Source organism: Ammospiza caudacuta, chromosome 5 (genome assembly GCF_027887145.1).
Source record: "Ammospiza caudacuta isolate bAmmCau1 chromosome 5, bAmmCau1.pri, whole genome shotgun sequence".
NCBI classification, from domain to species: Eukaryota; Metazoa; Chordata; class Aves; order Passeriformes; family Passerellidae; genus Ammospiza; species Ammospiza caudacuta.
The window spans coordinates 73,951,311-73,968,293 of NC_080597.1; the positions used below are offsets into that span (position 1 = coordinate 73,951,311).

General features: G+C 42.4%; 1 protein-coding gene across 1 annotated transcript in view; it reads left to right on the forward strand.

Moving 5' to 3' along the window:
• Positions 1-16,983, forward strand: part of ITIH5 (inter-alpha-trypsin inhibitor heavy chain 5) — a 48,361-nt gene that overhangs the window by 7,932 nt on the left and 23,446 nt on the right. The window contains exons 3-7 of the mRNA XM_058804854.1: positions 826-989; positions 2,322-2,429; positions 3,213-3,463; positions 10,891-11,060; positions 11,669-11,785. Of these exons, the coding sequence (XP_058660837.1) occupies positions 826-989; positions 2,322-2,429; positions 3,213-3,463; positions 10,891-11,060; positions 11,669-11,785 (810 nt within the window). The remainder of the gene's footprint in view (positions 1-825; positions 990-2,321; positions 2,430-3,212; positions 3,464-10,890; positions 11,061-11,668; positions 11,786-16,983) is intronic.

A 16,983-nucleotide genomic window follows, 5' to 3' on the forward strand; every position in this document is an offset into this window, starting at 1 on the left:
AAAACACATTAGTCTGGAGAAATGCTCCAACTCAGGACTTGTGCACGAAAACACATTCCCAAGAAGCAGAAATTGGCTTTCAGCTTCCATTGCTACATCGTGTGTCATTCACTGCTGTCTCTGCTGCTTCTCTGCTGGAAGGAGTCCAGTGTGGGCTTAAAAAGCTTAAAATATTTTGCTTGAGATGTCACAGTGTCAATGTTTTTTATTAAGTCTCTTCATCCATTGGCGCAGAATTCCAGGATGGATTCTCAGCAGAGGAGGACTCAGTTGACTCCATTGACAGCAGTTTCTCTGTTTACATAACTCAGGGATCTGACTGGATGAATTTGAAGGTGCTTCTTCAATAAATGTCAGTCTTTCAAGAAGTCTTCCATCTGCTCTTGTGCACAGTGCACAGAGCAAGGTCTGACACAGTTCTGGACCCCATGGGGACATATTTTGGGCTTCTCTTCCCAGGCCACAAGGGAATAATGCTGATCCTCTCACACAGTCAGAGTTGAAGGCTTCAGTTCGGGATACAGATGGATTTTGTCAGGGTGTTTCACAACTTAAAGGCTGGCATAAGCACAGCTCTCAGACCTTTCCCAAGCACTGGACAATGTCTGTGGCCTCTGTGAATGAACAAAGGGAGTACCACATTCCTCATTTACTGTTTGCAGCTCACCTGAAACTTTGAGGACAAGCCCACCTTGCCTGTTGCTGTCAGGAGATCTAATACCCATTGCATGGGAGCTTGTAGTCCACACTAAATCTTAAACCCATTGAAACACTGAAGGGGTGAGTTTGCTGCCTGTTTAGGGGTGACCTTTCTGATTCCCACAGGAAACCAGGCCTCGGATGTCCGAGTTCCACGTGAGGTCCACGATCATCTCCCGCTACGCCTTCACCACCGTGTCCTGCACCATGGTCAACAGTGGCTCCGAGGCACGGGAAGCTGTGTTTGAGATGCAGATCCCAGCTGCAGCTTTCATCTCCAACTTTACCATGTAAGTAAGTGTCAGGACCCAGGAAATCCCTCTGGCTGCCCTGGATGGCTCGGGACCCTGCTAAAGGGCTCAGAGACCCTGGCACAGAGCCCAAGACCCCTGTGACTTTGATTATGACCCATGGAAAAAATTACCAACCTTATGTGAGGATCTGCAAGCCATGAAAGTTTAAGTAGAGTAATAGTTAATTTGTCACGGGGTGAAAAATAGATTTTTGAGGTTTTTAGAATGGGGGCTCGGGGTCCCAAGATGGAGGAATTTGGGCATGCCCCATCCTTCTTCTTTCTCCTTCCTAGCCTCCATGTTCTGGGTGATGTTGGCACTTTAGGATTGGTTTAAGGCAGAAACTCACTGTCTAACATAGGTGATAGGTATTGGGAAGTTATGGTAAATAAGGTAGTTTTTAGTATAAAAACCAGTATGCCACAACCCGACCTGCCAGACAGACCTGTGGAGGATTGGAGAAAGAATGTTATAGATAAGAAATAATAAACAACCTTGAGAACGAGAACAAAAGAATCCTGACTCCTTCTTTGAGTGCTGGGCTGGGAAAAAGAGACTTGTACATATCTCAGAGTCACTGTGACCAGCAGAAGTCCCGAGAAGTAAGTAATGCACAGACCAGGTCTATGGATGCCATGATACTAAATCCTCGGTGTAAACAGGGAGGGAAACTATTCTAAACTATTCTACTTCCCCTCTGAGTGTCTTTTAACCACTTCCTTTTCCTCCACTCTCTGATTTGAATGAGAAAACTCTCTTGAAGACCTTAAAAACCTTTCCAGACAAAGTTTCAGCAACACTGGCAGATATATTTATCTCACCTGACTGAATGTAATGCCTAAGAATTTTCTTGTTATTTCATGTCAACAGCAGAAGTCAACTCCAGCCAGCAGATAGGTTCAATGGCTGCTGGAGGTGTGAATGATTAATCAAATAGAGAGAAATCTCATAGTGAAATGACCAAGAAATTAAACTCTTGGTCTCAAACATATTTGGTTTGATCACGCTCAGATCCCTTCTACAGATAGATACTGGGGCCACAGCTTCAGACTTGACCAAAGGGGATAGGGGACCCACTCTTTAAGAAATACTTCCATTTAGAGTCAATAGGAAGAATAAGAGACTTTTGCTTTTGTACTGGGCTGATATTTCCAGCCAGGGAACTTCTGAGTTGGGTTTTGTCCCAGAGGCTTGGGTGGACTCAGGAGAGTGACACCAGCAGCACTCTGAGATCTGACATCCAAGTCTGTGAATGCACGTGCAGCAAATGTCCACCTGTCACTGTACTTGGGTGCAGGGTGACCATGCTGACACCTCTGATCTCTCCAGGAGCATTGGCAACAAGACTTACTATGGAGAGGTCACGGGGAAAGAAAAGAAAAACAGCACGGATGACAAAGAAAGGCACAAGAAACCTCCAAGCCCCACAGAAGGAAGGTGAGTGTTGTGAATTTGGCTGTGCTGTGGGAGGTGATGCCCTCTCCTGCCATCTTCATCTTGGCTGCCTTGGCATGCTTATCCATGGATTTATAGGAAGGAGCAGCTAAACTGAATGTTATCTGCACTGCTCGGTGTCATTCCTATACTCCAAGCCATGAAAAATTGTGTGTGGCCTTCTCTAACCCTGTCACACAACTTTTTAAATTCCAAGATGCTCCAGGATATACTACTGGGGGAAAGAATTCTTGTTACTTCCTGAATAACAGAAAGGAAACTTGGGGTGCTGTCATGAGCAGAGTCATCCACTTCCCTCAAGAGGGAAGCAAGAATATACTTTATTAATATCTTATTCATAAAAAGTAATATTTTATTTATAATAATAAAATTATAAATAAATAAAAAATGAGTAAATAATTATAATATTTATATTTCATTTATTTATGATAATTTTAAATATTACTATTTTATTTATATTTATTTATAATAATATTATAAATAAATAAAAATTGGCAGATAATGATATTTTTATATTTATTTAAGTTTATAATCTTTATTATAAATAATAATATTTTATTTATAGTATTAATGTATTCTATTTCTATTTTACATAAATCAGCAAAGTTCAATGGTAAATGCAACAGGTGTTCAACAAGATTCAATGGAGTGTTCAGTTGATTATTTACAGGGAACAAGGTCAGGCAAAACTATCAGGGGGGAGGTGAAGGGGGCAATTGTGTGATGTGTATGGGATGTGAAGCTCTCTTTGGATTTTCCTTCCAGGGAGAATGGCTATGAGACATTCAAGGCCTCTGTCTTCATCCCCCGCAAGATGCAGGCCAGGTTCACGCTGCATTACGAGGAGCTGCTGCAGAGGAGGCTGGGGAAATACGAGTACACCGTCAGCATCCGGCCCCAGCAGCTGGTGGGGAGGCTGAGGGTGGAGGTGAACATCCTGGAGAACTCAGGAATTGTGTCCCTGGAGGTGCCTCCCCTCAGGAACAGCAGGCAGAAAGGCAATGGGAAAGCTGAAGGTGAGTGTGGAAACAAACCCAGGGCACAGGGAATATTCCTCTGTCTGCTCTGGGGTGCCCTGACCCGCAGGGCAGCTCTGACTTTGACCCTCATCCATGGAGAAAGTTTCCCAGGCTTCAAGATAGACTGGAATCCACAAAAGTGTGAAATAGAAGATAGAGAGTAGTGTAGCTGCTATAGAACTATTTAGGTTTTGGGATTTTTAGTACGTTGTGGATGGAAGCAAGATGGAGGGCACAGGGTGTTGTCCTGGGTTTCTTCTTCATGCTTCTTTTCCCTCCTTCTCCATGGGTTTGGGTGGCATTTTGTAATTGGGCAGGAAAGTCCCCATTGCAGCTTTTTGCGATCAATTATTGGGTTAAAAGAGAGAATAATCTAGGTGTCAGTTCTTAATTGAACAGTTTAGTCTTAAAAGACCTTGGAACAAGAGATTGTTGGCCATTTTGTGCCTTCTAATGAAAAGCTGCTGAACTCACAGTAGTGAGACTGTTTTACTCATAAATAATAAACAGAGTGTGAACATGAACTGCCATCTCAAGGGCCTTCAATCCAGAGAAACCCACAGCTGGGACCCCACAGGTAAGGAGAGATTTTATGACCTATGGTTCTCATGGTTATTTGTGGGGCCTGGCAGTGCTGGATCTATTTTCTCTGTATGGCTGTGTCTGTGTGGTATCTGTGCCTCAGCCTGTGAGGACTTTGAAGCTTAATGAATACAGGGCTGATCCCATTCATCTCAATAGTTTTTGTTCTTCTTTGCTATTGTCTTGAAGAGCTTTGAACTAAGCCTTTAGGCCTTGTGCTCAGCACTGGAGCAGGCTCTTCCCCGGCCTCTGCATCTCCTGGGAACTGTTTATTTTAAGTGAATTGTTTTTTCCATCCATCCATGCCAAGGAAGATAGGAAATCCTGCACTTCAGAACATGGGAAATTCCAAGAGGAAAATCCATATTTTGCCAAACGCTAAGTGCTATCTGAGCATCAGCTCTTACCCCTAACCATCCTTGCTCACTGTTCAGACAGTGTAAATATAACTCTTTCTGGTGTAAACCAACAGCTCAGGATGCTGTGATTGCTGCATGTTGGCAAAAAACACCAAAAAAAAGTATGGCAGGAGGATGCAGAGTCTTTTGGGACTTGACCCTCAATACTCCAAGTGACTCAATGCCAGCAAAATCAGTGGAGCTGCACTGAAAGATCCTAATGCATGTGAAATGGAGTTAAACTGATTGCTCAGTGGGATCCTACTGATTTAATCCAAATCACGTGAAACCAAGGCTCTCAGTGACTTGGGCTCTCTTCAGGTCAAGCCTCATTAGTCTCACTGTCCTGCATCCATGTGCCAAGTGATAAATGTGCTCTGCTCCTCATCAGGAGAGGCAGGAAGCCTTTTTCACCTATCAGGGAATTGTTGGCATGTGGTTTCCTGCAGGACATCTGGCATTGATCAAGGGTAGAGACAGACTGAGCAGAGCAGACACACTGCTGGTCCAGCACAGGATGGAAATTCCTATACGTAAATGACATACAGGGAAAACTCGTGTAAGTCACTATGCAAATGGCAATCTGGGAGCACTGACATTCTTGGCATCATGCTTCAGATTTCAAAGAGCTCATATAAAAATGGGCCTGAGCTGTTGGATTCTGTAATCCTCCCTAGCCAGTAAAATGTATATAAAATACGTGTTCCATTGCAGGAGGGGTAATGCAACTGAAGCTCAGATTCTTAGTGTTTTATCTGTGTTCAGAATTCAATTTCACACCCTTTCTGTCTGGAATCATCCCATGTGGTTGTTCACTATATTCCAGCTGACTGTCACCTCTCAAGATGGATCCAAAACCGAACCATTAGAGCCATTATTTGCTCCCTGTGAAGCCTTCTTGCTCATATGACACCCAAAAAGTGGGTGCACATTCAGTGAGACCTCCAGAAAAAGTAAACAGAGCAGGAAAAAGCATTTCCCAGATGAAACTGTCATCCTCACAAGAGTTAAACCTAAATTATTTTGGATTCTGGCAGATTCAGGATTAGAGCTCAAATGCAAACCAGAAAAAAGTATCTGCTCTCTCTTGGATTCCCACGGCTTAAAACCCTTCAGTACCACTTGGTTGGACATTGGAACACTGGAAAATTGTACTGCCTGACTGGTTTGAAGTTGAATATGTCATTAAAGCTCTCTTCCTCTATTTCTTATGTCTAAACTATCTCACAGTTAATTATAAAATATGAGATTTTGATAAGTATTAATAAATTATCTCGAGAATAGTGGAAGAAAAATGTATTGTGCCATCAGATTGTTACAACCCATCCCAAAAGGTGAGGGCAACCCAAGTTCTGGAAACAACACTGATTCATCAGTGTTTATAAATACACATATTTAGGTTTGTTTTATTTATTTTAGAACAACCTGGTTGCACAGGAAAACAGATATGTTTTGGTTCTTATTGTCTAGAATGATATTGTCTACAATATTACAATTGTAATTGTAGACAATTGTAATATTGTAGACAGTATTATTCTAGACAATAAGAACCAAATTGTCTTGGTTCTTTTTGCCTACAATAAGAACATAATTACAATTGGCTTTGATTCTTATTATCTACAAAATAATATTATCTACAGTATATATACATATTATCTACAGTAATATAACAATATAAAACCATAAATATATCACTTAAGAAAATGTGTAAGAGTAGAAAGATCTCACCACCTGAAAGACTTGTGATGAGACTTGGCTGTTGCAATTTCACTGTCCATTGGTCAAAGTGCTGATTACAGGCTAGATCCATCATGTGGTGAGGAAAATCCTATAGGGAAACCCACAGAATGCACAATCTATTGGGTTTATATTCACTCAGGTTCAGGTGGGAATGCCCAGGGGTGGGGAGCTTGTAATGGCTGTTGAAATGCTGTGGATCAAGGACGCCTGAGTGATGGAATATTGTGGATCATGGGACACTCGGGGAGTCTTTTACACCTTCTCACAAGATACAGCTGCCTGATAAATTAGTGCTGTTGTCAGTTATGTCCCATCATGGCCCATCACAGCTGAGTTCACTTGATAAGGACAAAGTTCCCACCTCCCAGGATTCACCTCTTTCCTTATCTGGTCCCACACCAGCTGCAGCCTGAGCTGGGCTGAGCTGCCCCTGGCACCTGGGTGGGTGCTTTGCCCATGGGCAGCTTCCCCTGAGTGTTTGAGCATCCCAGTGTCTCTCCCAGCCTCACTTATGGATGTGTCCTTTTCTTGTCTCTCAGGAAGTCCTGTGTCCATCCTCTCTGAACAGGGAGCAGACAATGTGATGACAGATCTTTCTAGGATATTTCCTGGTGCAGTAACTCCTGCGCACATGGCTCCATCTGGGAGTTGTATTTTTCCCAAAGGAAGGCATTAGGCATGGGAGTTTTGGAAAATGATATTTTGGCATGTGCAGGTGTTGTCTGTCCCATACAAACCCCAAAACAGGAGGCATTGAGGCCAGTGATCCTGACCTTCTCTGGTGACCTCACAATGGAGCCACTTTCTGAATGATGCCCTGGATGTTGCCCTAATTTTGTTCCTGCAGTGTAGCTGTGTGAGAACTAGCCATGGGCTTGGGCAGAAGACTCTAGGCTGCTCGAGGATGAGTGTTTCTTTCTGAAGTCAAAGGTCTCAGAAAGCTTTTTATTTCTTATAACAGCTGTCTGGAAGTTTCCACATGTTAGCAGAGGACAAACTTTGCATTTGGTCTCTAAGCCTGAATCTGCCGGACTCCAAAATAATTTAGGTTTAACTGTTCCTCCTGTGAGGATGAAAGTTTCATCTGGAAAATGCTTTTTCCTGCTCTGTTTACTTCTTCAGCTGAATTTAGTGGAAAGTTTGTCTGAAGGCTCTACTAGCTCTCTCAGTGTGAGCACAAACCAGCCCAAGCATTTGGAGCTCATCCATGCTCTGGACTCTGAAATATCTCACAGATTTTTCTCTCTCTGCCACTTGTTTAAAAAGAACAAGGCCAATAAACAAAGGAGACTAATTGTGATCCAGATATCAAGTGCTGCCTAAAAAAGAAACCTGGGGAAAGACATAGGAACTGTGTTTTAGAATATAAAAAGCTGCTGCAAGAAGGAAAAGGATACTGTGGCTTCTGTGTCAATAAGTGAAAAAACAAGAAGTCATGGGTTTATAATCCACAAGGAAAAATGTAATTTGGCCATTGAAAATGTTCAAGAGTGAAAAAAGTGAAGCTCTGGGAAGGACTGGCAAGTGCAGGCACTGAGTTTCCATTACTGGAGGTCTGGAGTGTTTCCTGATTGTATCAAAAAACTAAGTAGGAAGGGATTCAGTCTGAGAACATGGGATGAATTAGATAAGTTACCTTCCAGACCTGATTTTTGTTATTCCAGAGAAAAAAAAGTTCTCTTGGACCCTTTCTATCAGAACAGTTTTTGGCTCTTAACTTCTGCCCCTGGGATGGAGATGAAGAGGATGGGAGAGATTCCTCAGCAATCCTTGTCACTTAAAATGGCTGTGTGAGACAGCCTTGGAAACTTCCTCTGCAGAGATCCCTAAAGCACTGCCTGGGTTAGAAATGATGACATTTATCACCTCCAGAGAGTGTTCTGAGGAGCAGTAGAGGGAGGCAATGTGATCCACTTAGACTCCACATTGTTTTAAAAAATGGGTTTCGTGTGATTATGCTCATTTAACAGGTGGGGAAACTGAGGCAGGGGGTTGCTGCCTAAATCAGCTGATTTCCAATGGTCCAGAGAAATGTTAAATGGATATGGATGTGCAGAAGGAATAAGGAGGGAGCTTCTGACTGATTCTCACTGACCCTGGCAGCCTAACCCTCAGCAGGCCTTCCCTTTAGCAGTTGAGGAGAAGTAATGTGAAACCTCCAGATCAGAAATTACAAATGGACTTTAAAGCCATTTCTATGTATTTTAGGCTTTTCCCACACTGGCAGTTAAATGGGATTTCTGGAAGCAATAGAAGACAGATGGAAAATTCAAGAAGGCAGATACAAGCAAATCTGATACATTTTGTATTAAAAACATATTGTGTCAGTTGATTCATCAGATCAAAGGGCAGCTATAAAAATAAAAACAGATAAAAATAAAGACTGAGGTACAATCTTACAGCAATGTTGATTTATAACTTTTCTTTGCCAGGAGAAATCTGAACTGTACATGGATTTTAGAAAAAATATCAAAGCTCTGGATAATCATTTTATGAGCTCCCTCTAAGATACAAAACTAGTGTCCTTATGTGGTTTCAGTGTATTGGCTGGGACATCCCTCTCTGTTTCCATCAGGATGAATGGATAGGAGTTCTCACAGAGATTCTGTGATGCAGAGTCAGTTCTTGATTTTACTGAAATTGAGTGATCTCTGTCAAAAATTCTGTGATTCTGTGATTCTGTGATTCTGTGATTCAGTCTCCTTGGGCAAGGCTTTTGCTGAGGAGTTTGCTTCAAAGTCCAGGTGTTCTAGCTATAATTTGCTTGTGTAAAATCGGGCCTGTGATAAAACCCTTCCCTATATCAGTAGAACAGTCTTGTGCCTCGTCTTTTCAAATGCACTCACAGGACAGCTGTGAAAATACAGCAAAATCGTCCTGACAGTAACATCCTAGAGTGCTATTGATTTATGAATCTTATTCTCATTCCTTTGCCTAGAGGAACCTAGATTGTACATGGCACTTCAGAGTAAAAGTTACAGATTTTGGTAATCATTTCATAAACCCACAAGGACCCCAATCCTGGCATTTCTATGGACTTCCACCTGTGGGAAGTCAGATAAGTTAGGTAACCACTCCATGCTTCCATTTTCCTACTTGTTAAATGGACATAATCACATCTTTCTGGTTTTGTAAATCACAGTGGGGTCTGGATATGAGGTTGTGTTCATTGTTGCTCACAGATGTCACATTGCCTTTCCCTAATGCTGCTCAAAGCCCTTTACAAAGGTGAAATGCCTCTGCTCATTACATAAACAGAGTTTTGTGACCCCCTGGAATGGAGCTTTCCCAGACTGCCTGCACCTTGTCATTTGGATCACTATTGTTAATTCATTGTTAATTAAAATTACCCTAAAGCAGATGTCTGTCTGGACAGATGTATCATACCCTAATCTCTGACTCTCTTGACCTGACCTCCATTTGCATAGTGGAGCCTAGAAAATAAACTTATATGTAGATATTTGCATTGTGTACACCAAAACTGAAACTGAACCTCTCCCATCCCTAATTTCCTTGCCATACCACAGATTTTTTGGGGCATGTTTGGAAAAGATTTGAGATTTCCCCTCACAGTATAATTAAGCAGCTGATTCCTACCAATTCTAACCAGCCCAGGAGCAAACATAATAGAACTTCTGTGCCTCAGAGGATTGTTGGAATAATCCCTGTGAGAGCTAAAGCCCCCAAGAACAACTTCAGCTGACAATATATATTTTGTGTTTTCAAAAGCCAGTTAGGAAAAAGGTGAAATCCCTCAAAATCTGGAGAAGTTCAGGGGCCAAATCCATGTCATGTAAGGATGGAGTTAAGAGGGAAACAGCTGGCAAACCAAAAGAGGGTAAGGTGGAATTTGTTTACATAGAGAGGCAACAGGGAACTTCCACATCCCTCAGCTTTTAGAGAATGAGCACAGATAACAATACAAGGAGAGTTTCCTGCAGGGTGACTTAGACCTAAATAATTGTCTTTATCAGAGGTGCCCTCTGCCAGGCACATCCCTCTTTGTTGATTGAGGAAGGAATTTCAGAGTTTAGGATGAGTTACATCTCAGGGATGCAATTTGTGTGACTGCACTGGCAGTGCTGGATTTTGTCTGAATTAGACTGAAATTACAGTGACTACAATGATAACTTTTGCTGAACATAAAGGCAGCTAAGAGGAATTGTTGAAAGGTAGACGTTACACATAAGACACGTGTCAGATCCAAAGATCAGTCACTCAGATCAATCCCACCCACATGCCTGAACATGCCACCTCAAGAATTCCTAATAATCAATAAGGAAAAATCTATAGTGTGATTAATCTAATCCTGGAATAAATGTTTAAGCAGGTCAGAGAAATCATACCTGCATTGACTGTCGGGATCTCAGGTGTAGGATCTGCGTCCTGGATGTCTGGAGCTGGCTGGAATGAACAGCATCAGCATGTCTGAGGTTGTGTGTTTGGCCAAACAGAACTGAAAACAGGAATTTCCTACAAACATTCTTATCCTTGAGGGCAGTGTAAGATGGGTTTCAGTTTAAAGTTTGAGGAGATGGGTTATTTTTTTTTTTTTAATCTCTCTTTTTTTTTATCACTGAATCTTCAATCCCAGTAAATCACTCTGCTGGCTGGCTTGGCTCCATGGCCACACCACCTGTGCTGTGCTTTGACATCTGTAAGGCAATGGGAAAAACCTGTGATATTGTGGTTTTATCTCAACAGGTGATGTGTCTCCTCCCCCCTCTACTGTCATTGGGCACACCAAAACCTTAGCTAAGGTTACATTCAACCCCAGTGTTGTTGAGCAAACCAGGATTGCCCGAAATGGAATTTTGGGAGACTTCATAATCAGATATGATGTCAGCAGGGAGCTGAGTGTTGGGGATGTTCAGGTACTGTACACATGATTCATCTTTTATGTTTTATTAACTGTACCTGAGATGGTTTAATTGTTTTGCCTGCTCCAAATTCCTAGAAAATGATTTCCAAGTGAAAGCTACTCCTCCATCTTGTAAGAACTATCAAAAATAAAACCAGTCAGTTAGCAGCCACAAGATGGACTTAAATCCCAGCTTCACTGAGCTTCTTTTTTGTGTCTGCTTTTCAGTTTCTCAGTATACTGGTTATAGATATCTGGATACAAGGCCAGTTTTTCAAGGGAATGATGTGGTTCTGATCTGTGGGCACATGTGTTACATCCTTGCTGCATTTGGAAGGAAAATCATTTGGATGACTCAAACTGCATTTGGATGTCAACCATGGAAGGAGATCTCCATGGATCTCTCCATGGAGAGCTCCAGTTAGCTCATCCAGTTGAATTAAGGGGGGAACCCAAGGGTATCTGGGAACAGAATTAAAAGGGATTCCAAGGAGCATTCACACCCTCCAGTGTAGACACAGCTACTGAAAGCACCCAAATATCCAGATATCCCATAATGATGTGTGTAAAACATTGCACCACGACCTACCTTTGATTCCTGACTGCCTTGCTCTTCCCCAGATCCTCAATGGATATTTTGTGCACTACTTCGCCCCCACAGACCTCCCTCCCCTGCCCAAGAACGTGGTGTTCGTGCTGGACAGCAGCGCCTCCATGGTGGGCACCAAGCTGAAGCAGGTGAGCTCCTCCTCCTCGTGTCTTCTCTGGGCTGCTCAGCCCTGGGGTGGCAAAGCTTGGCTCAGATCTCTCTCACCACTTCTCCTCTGCAAAGTGTTTGGTGTGTCTGAGGTGAGAGGTGGCTCTGGAGACACCTCGAGGTGAGGTGATCTGCCTGCAATGAGAAATGGTTGTGTCAGTGGAAATGGGATGGGAGTGAGGAATGTAGAAGGATTCACCACTCTGTAAATGTCAGTGCTGTCAAAATTGAGCATAGGATTGTCCAGGGTGGTTCTGTTCTGAGTGGGTTGAGAAGGGGTAGATTAGGCAGAATTCCCAGCAAAGTGCATTCAGCAGACTCTGTATCCAGTCTAGCAGCACAGATAAGACACTGCTGCCTTTAAATTACCTTGGCAAAATGTCATAATGTTAATTTATGTGAACATGTCCTTCTAGAAATGCTGCAACTCTGTAATTGAAAGAAAAAGGTGGAATTGTAGGGGGATACAGTATGGGTAAATGAAGGTGGTATAGAATGTAATCTTATCCCCTAAAGAGTTGCAGCTGAACCAATTACTAAAGATTAGGAGGAGGCCTGATGTTAACAGGCCACACCTGTAGCCAATAATAAGAGTGTTATAAAAGAGTGGATTGGTGGAAACTGGAGTCAGTTGGTTACTGCAAGGACAAGGACCAGTCCGTGCTAGAGGAGTTGCCTACAAGAAACATCAAGGAGGTATGAAACTCTAGCAATATGGAACCCTTGCAATGTAATGATAGTAGAACATCTTGTGCAGTAATGACAACAGCAAAACACTCAGTGAAATATAACTCAAGAGGTTCTGCTGAAAGAAAAGTCATTTTTTCCTTTTTGGGAATCTGAGTCTTTCAGAACAAATCTCAGACATTTCTACATGACACAGACCTTAATGTGAGCCACCATAGCAAGCTGAAGGGGACATCAAATATAAATGGAATATGGATTCTGTGGATCCAAATTATCTTCCCCAGTGACTGGGGAAAAAGATGACTCATCAAAAGAGTTGTTAGCAAGCAATCCTAGTCCTGTCCTGAATGAGATCTCAAATCAAGATGCTTCTGAATCTGTAAAAAGCCCTGTGGACAGAGCCTGGCCCCTAGCTTTCAGTATCCTCCTGCTGAAAAATAACCACTGTGCCTCTTAGAATAAACAGTTCTGGCACAAACACCCCCAGTCCTGCAGGCTGGAAGCAGACACCCAGTGACCACGTGCTGAACCAGGGAGATTAAAACTCCAAAGGGCTTTGGTGCTTCTGTGAGCTGCACAAGTAGCCAGCAGATTAACCTTGCACTATGAAAGCTTTTATTCTCCTCCCAAGTATCAGAGTTTCTTTTCATTACACCTACTAAACACCACACAGCCATTAACCCCTAAAGGTTAAATTCATACCCTGGGCAGTTTGTGCTGCTAAACATGGATCTCAGGCAAATCAGCTATAGAGAGGTTCCTCCTGAGCCCAGAACCTTTGTTGAGGCTGTGCCCAACTGTTGGAACCCTGGATGCTGAGAATTTTAACCTTTCTGTGCTGAAAGGCACAGACTCACAAGAGAGGACTACATTTAACCTGAGGCTGTAGAGAAGACTTCCAAAATTTATTAATAGCCCTAAAATTACAAGAATATAGTTAGTTAGAAGTGTACAATATCACAGGGTAGAAAACTTAAAGTTTAGAGTTATAGTAATAAATATAAACCAAGATGAACGTTTTAGAGCAGAGGCAAATTATTCTTCTTCACCTTCTTGTTCCTTCTTCATGAGTTTAAGTAGTATTTTCTAATTAAGGAGAAAATTCTGCATTACAAGCTTTGAAGAATCATTTATTAAATAAAAAAATAAAGTATCATTTCTTAATTAGAAAGGTTACTCTTAAAAGACCTTGTAACAAAACATAGTTAGCCATTTTGTGCCTTACTAATAAAAGACTACAAAGCTCATAGTTGTCAAGCTATTACACTAATAAAAAATAATAAACACCTAAGTCTGAACATGAAATACTATCTCAAGTACCTTCAATCTCAACCTCAACAAAAATAAAAATACAACCAAAAAATCCACACCCAACTTTTTGTCTGTTATCTCAGTATATGTTTTTTATGGAGAACCACTGGAGTTGGTACATTATGAAGGAGTGCTAAGCACTTATCTTCCTTTGGTTCCAGCTGCTCCAAAAAATAGAACTTTATGGAGTTAAGATCAAAATCATAAAGCCCCCCCAAAGATTAATCAAGAAAAGACCAAAATCCAGGACTGGCTGAAAAAGAAACCTCTCTTGGTTCTCTAGGAAAATGTGATCAGTTACAGCCACGTCTGCTCATTGTCCTTTTTACCAGTTGCTGATGTCATTGAGATGCTTATTAAATTACAAACAGATTCCCTGGTGGCAGGATACATCTGAGCAGAGGAAATGTCTCCTTTTTGTCCTTTCTCTTGGACTCTCACAGCTGCGGTGATCTCTGGTGGTGTGTACAGAGCTGGGGAATCCCATGGGACTGTCTTTCCTCATTTCTCTCCACTGAGTCACGTGCAAGGTCAGCTAAAAATACAGCCAGCAATTGTAAAGGGTGCTCCTGTGGGTCAGCTGCAGTGACTGTGGCAAAGGACAGTTTCTAGGATTGTGTAAGCCAGGATGGGAAACATTAGCTGTGCACCTTTTTCTGTAGAAACTGGAGGAGATTTTGGACTCTTCAGTCACCTGCCTTCACAAAGCAAATGGCAAAGTGACTCAGGTGGGGTCAGGATTTCATCCTGCAGTTCCCACAACCCAATTGTGAGTCATTTATATTTTCCTCTCCCAAGGTTTTCCTTTTCCAACATGAATTTTCATCTGTTTTGCCATCCCTTTTTTCCTGTATCTCAGGCTTTGAAGCAACAAATGTCCAGCTGCAAACACACAGAGTGAGTGAGACTGGTTAATCAACTTCAATCAGATCATTGGAGGTGTTCTAAAAGCATGTCTGTGACTGTGTTCACAGGGGTCCCAGGATGAGGGAAGAGATGAGGATCTGACTCCATGTTTCAGAAGGCTGATTTATTATTTTATGATATATATTATATTATATTATATTATATTATATTATATTATATTATATTATATTATATTATATTATATTATATTATATTATATTATATTATATTATATCTATACTGAAAGAAAGGATTTCATCAGAAGGCTGGCTAAGAATAGAAAAAGAAAGAATGATAACAAAAGCTTGTGGCTCAGACCGTCTGAGCCAGCTGACTGTGATTGGCCATTAATTAGAAACAACCACATGAGACCAATCACAGATGCACCTGTTGCATCCCACAGCAGCAGATAATCATTGTTTACATTTTGTTCCTGAGGCCTCCAGATTCTCAGGAGGAAAAATCCTAAGGAAAGGATTTTTCATAAAAGATGTCTGTGACCCAAATTGGGTATGAGTGTAGATCAACTAGAGGGGTGTAGGGCTCTCCAGAGAGACTTGGAACGGCTGGACAAATGGACAGAATCAAATGGGATGAACTTCAATAAGTCCAAGTGCCGAGTATTGCACTTCGGCCATAATAATCCCCTGTACCGATACAAGCTGGGGATGGAGTGGCTGGATAGTGCCCAGGTGGAAAGGGACCTGGGGGTGCTGGTTGACAGTCGATTGAATATGAGCCAGCAATGTGCCCAGGTAGCCAAGAGGGCCAATGCCATCCTGGCCAGTATCAGGAATGGTGTGGCCAGCAGGAACAGAGAGGTCATTCTTCCCCTGTACTCGGCACTGGTGAGGCCTCACTTGGAGTATTGTATCCAGTTCTGGGCCCCTCACTTTAGGAGGGACGTTGAGTTACTTGAGCGTGTCCAGAGGAGAGCAACGAAACTAATAAGGGGCTTGGAGCACAAGCCATACGAAGAGCGACTGAGGGAGCTGGGGTTGTTCAGCCTGGAGAAAAGGAGACTAAGGGGTGACCTCATCACTCTCTACAACTTCCTGAAGGGTGGCTGTAGTGAGCTGGGGGTCGGCCTCTTTCTCCGGGCGACAACGGATAGAACAAGAGGACACAGTCTCAAGTTGCGTCAAGCTAGATGTAAGTTAGAAGTAAGAAGGAAATACTTCACAGAAAGAGTGGTCAGAAACTGGAATAATTTACCCAGTGAGGTGGTAGAGGCATCATCCCTTGAAGAATTTAAAAAAAGACTGGATGTGGCACTTGCTGCCATGATCTAGCTGAACAGTTAGAACATCGGCTGGACTAGATGATCTTATAGGTCTCTTCCAGTCTTGAAAATTCTGTGATTCTGTGATTCTGTGACACCTGTGGATGTGGCACTTGGAGACGTGGTTAAGTGGTGAACACAGGGGTGCTGTGTTAATAATTGGACTTGATGATCTTAGAAGTCTTTTCCAGCTTTAACAGCTCTTTGGTTCTGTGATCAGGACCCTTGAAGCATTCCCCTCACATCACTAAGAGATGAATCAGCTTTGAGGGGAAGATATTTCTCCTGTTTTCACAGCCTCTGAGCTCTGGTGATGTCCAGCAGACTCAGATGTGTTGCAGCAGTCAAACCCCTCTGAGAATCTGAGCCTTTGCTGCAATCTCCTTTTAGCACTGGCAGGGAGATGGAGTTCATGAATAGAAAATTCTTGAGCACGATGAGGAAAAAATATTAATGTGCTCAAGGCTTTGCACATCATTACTGCTGTCCCACTGGCAAGGAAAATCCTCATTAACTTTGTTCCTTCCTTTGCAAAGAGACAGCAAGTTCTGTGTGGAATAGTTGCTTTTAACAGCCAGGAGGGCCTGGGGAAGAGCTTCTATCTGCAGGGTTTACTGGGAAGCAAAACGGTTTGCAAAAACGACAAAAATTTGCAAAAATGAAGCAAAATGACTGCTTTTGAACAATCTACCCTGCTGATTTTATGGTGCCTTTGGCTAGGTGGAAGGGGATACAGCAGCTTTACATTGGTATAACCAGGAGAAAAAAGAACCAGTTATAAGTTCAGCACCTTGTGATTACCATCATTGTACCCAGCTTCACTGAACCTGGTGAGAAAAGAGAGCAAGAACGTTCCAAGCTGTGAATATGTCCACAAGGGGATGAGTTTGCAGGTATTTTGCAGCTGTAAAATAGAGTTGTTCCAACCACAGATTGGTTTCACCTTACCTTTCCCACCGGCAATAAATGCCACACACTCAGTTCAGCACTTGG